At 35.5% G+C, this 10,881-nt stretch overlaps 2 protein-coding genes across 3 annotated transcripts; one reads left to right on the plus strand and one right to left on the minus strand.

Moving 5' to 3' along the window:
- The first annotated feature begins 597 nt into the window (after positions 1-597).
- On the plus strand, positions 598-3,590 carry LOC120341037 (serine/threonine kinase-like domain-containing protein STKLD1). The gene has a single exon (XM_039409463.2). The coding sequence runs from the start codon at positions 648-650 to the stop codon at positions 2,598-2,600; it is 1,953 nt and encodes a 650-aa protein (XP_039265397.1). The 5' UTR covers positions 598-647; the 3' UTR covers positions 2,601-3,590.
- Positions 3,591-5,462: 1,872 nt separating this feature from the next.
- Positions 5,463-10,263, minus strand: LOC120341036 (uncharacterized). 2 transcript variants are annotated; one of them, XM_039409462.2, is made up of 6 exons: positions 9,842-10,263; positions 9,066-9,188; positions 8,555-8,961; positions 8,320-8,412; positions 6,797-7,798; positions 5,463-5,764 (listed from the first exon to the last, which is right to left on the minus strand). In XM_039409462.2, the coding sequence occupies exons 1-6, from the start codon at positions 10,177-10,179 to the stop codon at positions 5,553-5,555; spliced, it is 2,175 nt and encodes a 724-aa protein (XP_039265396.2). In that variant the 5' UTR covers positions 10,180-10,263; the 3' UTR covers positions 5,463-5,552. The 2 variants fall into 2 exon arrangements, with proteins under 2 accessions (XP_039265396.2, XP_077975924.1); XM_078119798.1 differs by lacking the exon at positions 8,320-8,412.
- Between the last annotated feature and the right edge of the window lie 618 nt (positions 10,264-10,881).

The raw sequence follows: 10,881 nt of genomic DNA on the forward strand, positions 1-10,881 counted from the left end.
TATTGAAGACAAAAAGCCTTCATTGCTTTAATTCCTTTCACCAGATGACACATCCATTTTTCTATCCTTTATTTTATATTTCCACTATAGTACGGTACAGTATTTGTCAAATCAATAAATTGGGTGTATCTTTATTATATATTCTTCCAAATTATTGGAAATTGCTGTATAACGGGATATGACCTATATTATGTTGTGCTTGAGGTTATCGGAAAATCTGTAAATAATTGATCATGATTTATGACCCTTCTGTAGCATCAGTGTAAGGTGATGTTTAAGTATAAATTATTTTGCAAAACTCAGATAAATTCCCGAATTGAATCAAAGCACTAGTTAAATGTTATCATTTGATTAAATAACAATTATCAAGAATATCAGATGATATCTGAGATTCATTTATTGAAATAATATATTTGTGGATGATGAATTTCGATGGAGAATATAATATGTTTCTACCAACAAACCAAATATACCCAGTTATTATCATTATCATATTATAGTATCAACAGCTTATTTCTTATAACGTTTGATTAACCAACGTGATTTTGAATACATATTTCGATAATTTTTAATTCATTTTAACTATTCCTTGTTCATAATATACTTATTACAGTATTTAGGAACTTGTATAGGTATATATAAGTTTGATGGAGAATTACAGAGTTCTACAAAGACTGGGGAAAGGAGCTCAAGGTTCAGTATACCTTGTGGAAAGCAAAATGGATAAAGGCTCATATGTGCTCAAAAAGGTAGAATGCAATGATGAAGGGGAAGCGAATAAAGCTTTCAAAGAAGCCATGGCACTACAGGAGCTGAAACATCCATTTATTTGTGGATACAAAGAATTCTTTGTGACATGGGATAAAGAAGAATCTGCTATGTTCGTCTGCATAGTGATGAATTTTTATGAAATGGGAGATTTGGCAAAAGTCATCAAAACAAAACGACAGAAGCAAGAACCGATTGAAGAAATGATTATCAAAAAATGGACAGGACAGATGATTGAAGGTTTGGTCTTTGTTCACAATAAACAAGTCATTCATCGAGATCTGAAGCCGAGCAACATATTCATGACCAAGCAATTAAATATTACTATCGGAGATTTTGGAGTGGCAACCGTGATGGGTGACGCACGAACTCGCACAAGAACAACTGTTGGATCAATGAATTGGATGGCTCCTGAGGTTATGGATAGGCCATATGATGAGAGGAGTGACGTTTGGTCTCTCGGATGCATTATTTTAGAAATGGCCACTTGTTCTACCATGGACACAGTGCAGATTTCAAGTTCTTTGTTTGAGATAAAACAAAACCCACAATGTCTGGAAGATGCTCTTGTCGATGTTGGGAAAGCAGGATATTCTGCTAATCTTTGTCAACTTATTCGTACTATGCTGAGAAGGAATTTTCAACAAAGACCTACCATGACTGAATTGGTGGTATATCCTTATGTTCAAGAATGTTTGTCGCTGAATCCTGAAACAACACTTGTGAAAAAGAAGACTTCTTCCTCAGCTGTAACCGATCCTCTTCCAAAAAATCAGGGAATACCGGCTGTCATAGCATATATGTCAAAAAATTCAGATAACGAAGAAGCCCAAAAGCAATCATTGGAATATCTTGATGAATTATCACAGTTGCCTGGCAACTCTTTTACTGATAACGTAAAGAAACAAGTTGTTAAAGCTATGTCAGACCATATAGCTGAGATAAATATCCAGATACACGGGTGCAATATTCTTTCCAATATTCTTGGATCTGTTGGCGATGGAGATATTTTGTATTCAAAACAAATAATGCAGCCAATACTTTTAGCTATGCGATCGCATCCATCCAGTTCAGATCTCCAAACTGTGGCATGTTCGGTCATTATGGCTCTTTCAGCAGACGAATGTGCTGCTGATGTCATTGGGGAGATTGGTGGCATTCAAGATATTCTAGCTGCTATGCGACAGTTTCCTGATAATGCAACTATTTGTGCAAATTGTTGTGGTGCACTCTGGAGCTTGGCAGTCAATGAAACCAATACTAGCATCGTGACCAAAGAGCAAGGCCTTGGCGATGTATGTAAAGCTATGGAGCAGCACAGCAAAGTTCCTGAAGTTGTTGAAACAGCTTGTTCTGCAATCTGGTCATTATCTCTCGAAGATGATAATATTGAAATGCTGTCTGATATTGCTATTTCATTAATTGTGGAAGCACTTCAAACACACATGAAAGATGCCAGAGTAATTAAAAATGCATTTATGGCTCTTGCAAGTATAATCACATGTGATGAAGTATGTGCATTTAGAGTGATTGTTCCGGGTTCAGATATGCTTGGCTTACGAACCATGCTAGATGCATTCAAGAAACATGAAGATAATGCCGACATTGCTGAGAATTTCTGTACAGTGATCGCTGAATTATCAGAATATGATGATGTCGCAAAAGAAATTAAATCTCCGGCTTTCAAACTGCCAGAAGTTTTTGCCAAGATACGAGACAATTACAAGTCAAATGATGAGATAGTTTCAGCCATCTCTACAATACAAAAAAAGCTTGGATTCAAGGCAAATCAGCCTAGTAAGCCAGCTCAAAAGTCAAAGCAGAAAAAATAAGACAACTGTTCCATAAGGCCATTTGGTGATTTTTCTAATTGAAGAAAGTCATGTATTCTGTGCTCTTTAAATGCCCAGAATAGAAGCAATGAGAAGCTGTATCTGGAAATATTTGTTGGACTTGTACTGTGCATGTGCAGAACTAGAATTCATATAAATTTTCTCTATAATTTGCCCTCCTTGTTGAGTTACTTTTAATGGAAAACTATTTTTGTTACCAATTAATTTTGGTTGATTCTTACTTCTATTTGAGCCTTTTTTTCATGGCGAATGGTACCTAACTTGAGTGGTACTTATATGGTCGTTACTGTATTGTATAGTCTTGCTATCATAGAATTATCATGTGTTTATTGATAGTAATGACTTATCAAAATCACTGTTGATTTTGATAATCAAATATTACACTTCTTTACGTTTACTTTGCCCAATGCCAGACGATGATAGGGTAATGTGTATTGATATATTGGTTTGCGCAACGCAAGGTCAACATCCTTACCGTTGTCTGTAAGTGGTAGAACCATTCTGGTGTAATCAGCATCTGCTAGATTTGAGATTATTATATATTATTGATTTAATCCGTCTATATTCAAAACATTTATGTTACATCTCAAAATTGAATGAATACTGAAAAGTTTGATCATTTTGAAATATGAAGATTGTATTTGACCGAAAGAAATGCTTACAGTTAGCTACCAATAACACATAATTAAACATTAATTTTAAATCTCATTTAATCATATTCTGTGCGTGATCTAATGAGATACAGAGATGTGCTATGCAGTTTATATTTTGCGTAGTGTTTTTTATATTTGCCGTAAGAAGCTGTCTTCATTTATGCCTCACTATGTTAGTCTCCACTGTTTGTTATTACACATTAGTATTCTTGCACTTGATATTTCATATATACCGTTAATTTTACCAAGGTTTACTCATTGGTCATATAATTTTGTGCACTGATATGCACTATGCGCAATAAAATATATTGAATTATTTGTTTTGTAATCGGATTATTTAGTTTTATTTCAGGCAAAATTTGATACAAAACAATAAATCAAGGGCAGCTGTATGTTTAGATATGTAGTAGACCTTGGAACCGCGTTTCGTGGTTTTCCATATAATTCAGTCGTCTCTGCCAAATTGTGTAAAAAGTACGGCGCCCCAGAGGTATGTGTACCAATATGGAAGTAACTAATTTTGTTCGCCTATTCTACATGGGGCTACCAACCGTCCCGGAATTGACGTATGGCGTCCCGGACCCGGGCTGGGCTACCGTTGTCCCGGAATTTACTGACAACCAAGTCGTTCCGAAATGGAAGGCCATGTAATCGTGTCGGCTTTGTTCAAAACTGGAAACGGATGTAATAAACGCAAATATTTTTTTTGAAATTTAAATAGAAGTGAGTTGAAACTTGTGGATAAGACATGTTTCGTCAACGGTGATTTAGATTTATTAGTTTTTTTTAAACTAAAACTGATATTTAGCCTAGTACTTATTAATATCTTCCATATGAAAAAGGAGTTGAAGTGTAAGTATTTAGGTCTCCCTAAATATCACATAGAGAAAGAGCTTTGGAGAAAAGCTATACCGAGAGAAAATGGTACTAGTGAGCCTTTTTTATCCTTATAATATATATGTGATAACCTATATTTTACTGTAAAGAATTATTTAATTATAAAATAAAACTGAAAAGAGTTTAAAAGCTAATTTTTTAAAATAGTACAGTAAGTTAGACCGTGAATAAATATTAATGCGTTAGAGTCTAACGTATTAATATTGTCTAACGGTTACCAAAGCTTTAAAAAACTTAATCCAGTGAGATTTGGAGATTTGTTGAAAAATTTAGTCATTATGATTGCGGTGTGTAACAATATTTTGTGTTTCTTGTTTTTATTAGTATATAAGGCACTGCTAGCGTGATATACTTGAGATACTGAGATACTCTACTTGGCACAAATTGTACATTTTCCCTGTTTTAGTTTTTTGCGTTTATGCCTCAAAGAGCCAACATTTCACAAGTTTCTCTAATTATGATAAAATTATTTACAGGCTTGGTGTTTGTGAGAATAACGCTGCACAATCATCACTCTTTGGCGCGCGGCGCGCATTGTTGCTATTGATGTCTTTTGTGTCTCATAAGCTTTTGTTGCATCAATTTTCAAATTATAGACATTGAGGTGTCCCGGAATGGCTTAACACAAAGTTGGCAACCCTAACTTAATATCAAGCTGTGTAAAGAGACTGAAACCTATGGGCAGGGGGTATATTCACTTGGCTAAAACAGACATTTCCCGAACTCGTAATAGAACTAAAATAGGAAAATCGGAGTAAAATTGAGGTCTTACCTGGTACACATACTACCGGTACGGGAGTACCAAAGGTACAATGGCAAATACCACATTAATGCTTATATTCATTGCAGGAGTTATCGGTACTCATTTTAAAAACAAATAAACTTCATAGGCTGCATCTACTTCACCTTGACGCCATGTATTCCTGCGCATAATAGGACACCGGTATAATTTCGTTAGCTTAGATTCTACATAACGTTATAACTTTTGTGTTTTAGCAATTTGGCTTTCACTTGACTTGTACAGGAGGAATCATCTTCAACTTTTATCTGATGGCGAAGTGCGCATTATTTACCTAATAAGTTATCTATGTGTACGCCTGTACGGTATCTCCTACCTCCGCCTTTTGAGGATTGTAATGATAGTTAGTTATATTTCATCATTATTATAGTATAGATTAGAACTTCTGTATAAGATTTGTACCGTATCCTGTGTCGACGCCGTCTCGCGAAAATTTTACGAACTGTTGACTCATACAATCTTACTGTTTATTTCTCGCCCAATGTTTAGAAAATAAAGCCTTCTTTCACCTGTTTAGTTCATTTTATAATATATATATATATATTCAAACTGTTTCACATATATATAAAAAGTACAACTATTTCACGTAAGGATGATGATGTAAGCAAGCACGGCTGGTATTATGATTAGCGGCAGTGCAAATATACAGAACTTGACGATTGTCTCGTTTGTTGAGCTTGGGTTATAATCCAAAGAAATAACTTGGATAATATTTCGAAATATGGCTGCCATTACTTCGGAAACATCTTCGCTTTCGATGTCATCATTCTGATTCTGCTTTGATTGATTTTGATCTGTAAAAATAATTACTGCATTTATGTTGTCGTCAAGGGTGATTGCTGATCTGTGTAGCCGCCCACTACTGGGTCTGGACATCATGTTCAACTAGTTAAAAAAAATTATTTCGATGGGTATATGACAACCCAATAGTCCAGCAAGTTAAGAAGAAAATGGTAAAAATACACGAAACCTCTCCTTCATTACATATTATGATGGAATTTTACAATCATGAGATGTTTTATCGAGTGAGTAATGTTTACTCTGGTGTTGCCGACTAGTAAAAATGTCAACAATGGGACATTAACATCGTTTTATGTTTGCTAACATAGAAATATTTAGCATTTTTATTCTGGTAATAGACAAGTTACTATATAAAATAGATTATTGAAGTCTGTGAGTGAAACTATTGTGGAATAATATCCAAGATTCAAATTTATGATAATAAGTATTTCTTTGTATTTGTCATCATTACCTAGTTAGGATTCAGTATAATGTTTGAATTATAAAAAATGTCATACCCAGGAATGAGTAAGTTCTTTATAACATGCATTATTATGAAGACAATTGCAGTTGTATAATAATCGAATTACCGTTGCAAATTTGCAAATACTATGCTAACGTAACACAAGTGAGCAGCGGGACTCTTGAATTGCATAGTATAATCATGTTTATTCTTGCTACCGTATCCTTCAATATACGGCATTGAGGTAGGGAGTGATAGGGAAATAGTTTTGCGTAAACTCAACTGAATATTTGCAATGTTCTTAACTTCATATTTGGGAAGCAATACATGAATTACATTAGGGTATAAACTAGATCCAATTAATCCAAACAACAACAATGATCAGTCGATAATATTTATTTTGCCCTCTTCTCTTGTATGTCTATAAAGCTAGTAGTGTTAGGGCTATATTAAAATCAAATTTGGCACTCATCTAATAAGAAAGTCAAGTTTTGTTGCAATTCATAGAATTCTACAACAGAATATTCTGAACATTTCCATTGTTAATTAATATATATACATTTTCACTTGGGTAATGCCTTACCTTGATCTTGCTGATTTCCTTCTTCCTTGATGATTGGTTGATCATCTTTATTAAAAGTCATACCAAATTTTCTTCGCTTTTGCCTCCATACTGTCCTGCGATTGACAACTGAAGCGACTGTTTGAAAGGACATTCGTTGTGGAACGTTCTCATCTTTTTCTGCCTCTACTGCCTCGGCTTCTGTTATTAACGATTGAGATCGATTTTTCATTCTTCGCCTTCTGAGGCTGACAGTGTCGTTCGAATATATAGGAAGACCACTGTGCAGTATATCTGAAACTTTATCACGTTCTTCGTCGTAATCATGTACCGATTTCATAAACGGCGTTGGTGAATCTGTAAGTTCTGCTACGTCGGTATCGGTTTCAGTAGTCGGTGTCGAACTACCGCTTTCATTAATGTCGGCTTTTGATCCATGTAATTCTGTGTAGAGATCATCTTTGGAAGTTTTACCACTGCGTAATCCTTCAAACATGTCTGTTGGATTTGTCGCTTCAGTAAATTCCTCATTTTGAAAACCTGGTATATTTGTAATTGGTTTATCGTCTTTGGCAATAGGATAATCTCCAACTTCCATTGCATACTTCTCGGAAATGTTGTCGGCACCTTGACATTTCACTTGGCTCTGACACTCGTGGCTTTCTTGGGCAATATCTGCGTGTTTTGGATTGATATTGGGATCATATTTTTTGTGAAAATCTACAATTTCATTAACAATGTTTTGAGGGGTTTCTTCGCAGTCATCTTTCGGGATGACGTCTTCCTGTTGCCCTTTCTCTGGCAATACAGGACCACGAATTGGATCAAAAACTTCAGGGATAATCCTTTCATCGTTACAATTTTTCACCATTTGTGCTTCAGGTTCCTCAACCTTATCTATATCAGGCCCGTTTTCAGATTGCACATCGATTTTCACACCTTCTAGCTTGGTATTGTTGCGATAGGGCACGGAAATAGCCTTTCCAATTGTCTCCGTTACTATTGAACAGCCATCTCGAGAATCTGCAGACAAATTAAGTCAATTAACAAACAAATACATACATAACCCTGCAGTATTGGGTAAAACAAAGTCTTTGACAATTCGAATGGAATTGCATACAATACATGCTACTTACAACCCCAAAGTCACAAAGGGATTTTCCACGAGTTTGACCAAAACACCACAGCATTCTGGGGTTTTTGTGACACGCCTGCGCTCCCCCCCCCCCCTCCATTTTAAACTTCTAGGGTTATTATACTCTATTGATCGGACACAAAATGACTCGGTCAGTCATTTCATGTAGTTTATGTAATACAATCACAATTTCAATTACACGTTGAAAATGAAGTCTTGTAGTCATTCATAAGCTTTTCGGCACAGTGGCAACGCATAAGTGTAACGCACGTCACAGGTTACATGTTTTGGTCCTGGGTGATGGTAAATAGCAGATAGTTTGATTATAGTGTCATAATAATATCACACGAATATGAATGTGAGCAATATATTTTCCTTCAATTTTATATGAAAATTGATAAATTTGCACCTGGATAAACATTATCTGCTCTGAAATCGCCCTCCTTAATTCTTTCTAATTCCATATCGGATTGTTTGAAATTACTCGTCGCCAAGTTTTCATCTAAATATAAGAGAAATTTGCGTTTTTTCAAACAATATCACATTTTACAAATTCTAATATTTGTGTATAATAAATTTATGTGTATTTTCTAATATATATGCTTCCTGGCAACGAAATACCGTACTAAAATTTATATTTATACCAGGTATCATTTCAGCTACTTTTTCTTCTTCTTTTACATGCGATTTTTTGGTCACATGTTCAAACGAAATGTCCAACTTTTCTACTTCTTTTTTAGGTTGTAATTGAAGTGTTTCTTGGATTTGATTCTCGTCAGAGGAGAGGCTGGGTATACTTTGGTCAAACTGGTCTGGCTCAATGTCTTCTACTGATTCTTCGTGGAAATCTAATTTTGACTTTATTGCACCTGTGGAGTAGGCTTGTGTGGAATCTCTATTCCAATCAGAACGATGTTTTTGAGCAACCCCTTCTCCATGCCAAGTTTGTGGAGTGCTTGAACAAGATAGCGCCAAGGATGACGAGCTCCCGAACAAACTGTTGTCTGCGTGGTTGCGCCCACAAAGTGTTAATAAACTGGCAGAACGAAATCTGTGTAAATAGAATATAAAAATGATTTGAAAAAAGAGAAGTCGTTATGAATATTCGTATCTTTAAAAAAAAAGTATCTGTCAATTCGAAATAACAAGCCTTACCCTTTATGAAACGAACGGTAATATTCATTACTGTTATCACCATCAAATGAGCTTTCATCTGAATTCATAATTTCCAAAGAAACTAAATAACATTCCCAACAAATTCTCTGGGGTGATTGATACCTGAGAAAATAATATTAAACTTGCTTCAAAAAATATCTGTTGGTGTGGCGCAACGTGCTAAGCGTTGGGAATACGCTCTTTACCGCAACCCTGAATACTCTGCGTGGGTTTGCGGGTTCGAATTATGTGAGGGATAACTACATGCTAGAGGATTGCTGGACTCCTTGCCGCCGTGGGGTGGTTCAAGTTAATTCATCTAAAACAAATCACTGGCCAACTAATTTCATACCCGACATGAACTGGAAACCAAACGAGGGGCTGTGGTTTGCCAGCCACATGCTTCAACCGTCTTATCGGATGTCCTCTCCTTCAGCATAAATATGTAATTGTTATCTTAACCTAATATCCATCTCATTTGATCCATATCGTTATTTATTAGCACTTGAGTGAAACATTCTATTGTTTAGTGCCAGTCCAAATATATTAGTGTTGCAGGGCAGATTCCCAATTTCATGACATTCATAAATAAGTAGGGGCTACCTTCTTGAATTATTTATTTGTTTGTTAACTTTTGACACAGCATTGATGTGGCTTTACTGCCTGTTTAAGCCACTTGTAGTACCTTGAGTTTTTTAGATCATTTGTCTTCCAATATATACTGCCTAAATTACTTTCGTTTAAATATTATAGCCGCAATACAATGTTTTACTCACCCTTCATTATGTGAATCAGTTCCAAAGTAAGAATTCCAGCTACGTGGAACCGATTTTGTTAATTTTCTCCGTTTTGGAGATGTCACATGGAATGGAGCACAGCATTCCTGAAAATTTGCTCCACCGAATAGAAGACCATTTCTTAATTGTTTATAATGTGTGGAACAAAGTTTCTGATCTTTATTCAAGTTGATTCTTCTCCTCAAGCGATGTTCTGAAACTTGTTCCAAGAGTCTTTCATCATCGGGACAACAACAATTAGGCTCTAATTCATTATCATGATCACATTCACAAAGAGCACATAAGTATCTGCGCACGTGTGGTTCATCCCTTTCCATGTCAAAATCTATGTGACTCAACAACGCTAAATATTAACATTTATTCCAGTATTTCATTGTACATCTGCATATATATATATATATAATAAGATGCTGAATTGAGATACGCAAGATTTGCTGCATAGTTTAATTATTACAAGTTGGATTAGTCATTCTTGAACGCAAAGTTCACAGCCAATAAAAAGCTTCATAATCATAACTGCAAATATGTTAAATACCCATAGACAGTGATTTCATAATAAACAATTCGATAACGAGATTTTAATAGCGAGCGATAACAGTGTTTGGAACGCTCTTCATACTCACCTTACTACATATGCACTGAATATACTGCTATACAGTTACCCTTCACAATTGAATTCTCGTTCAGCAAAAAATGCGAAAATGTAAATTGCGACGAGGCATATCGCTTTTGTTAAAGATTAATCTTCAATGAGTTGTGTAAATATTTGCACCGCCTCGACGCAGTAGCCTGTAGTGCGATCACGATAAAACGGTTGGGCGTTTGCTGAAACAGTACCACCTGTGACGTGGCTGTAATTGTTCTCTAACGTCCCTGACCCTGTCTAGAAATTATTTAGTCTTTGTTTCCGTTATTGTGTTTAAAACATTTACAAACAAGAAGTTATCTAAACACGACCCTTTAGGTTAGTCTCGCTCTATCGATTCCCCCTTTTGTAGATTAAAATGTATATTGATCTA

Source organism: Styela clava, chromosome 14 (assembly GCF_964204865.1).
Source record: "Styela clava chromosome 14, kaStyClav1.hap1.2, whole genome shotgun sequence".
In the NCBI taxonomy this organism is placed as follows: Eukaryota; Metazoa; Chordata; class Ascidiacea; order Stolidobranchia; family Styelidae; genus Styela; species Styela clava.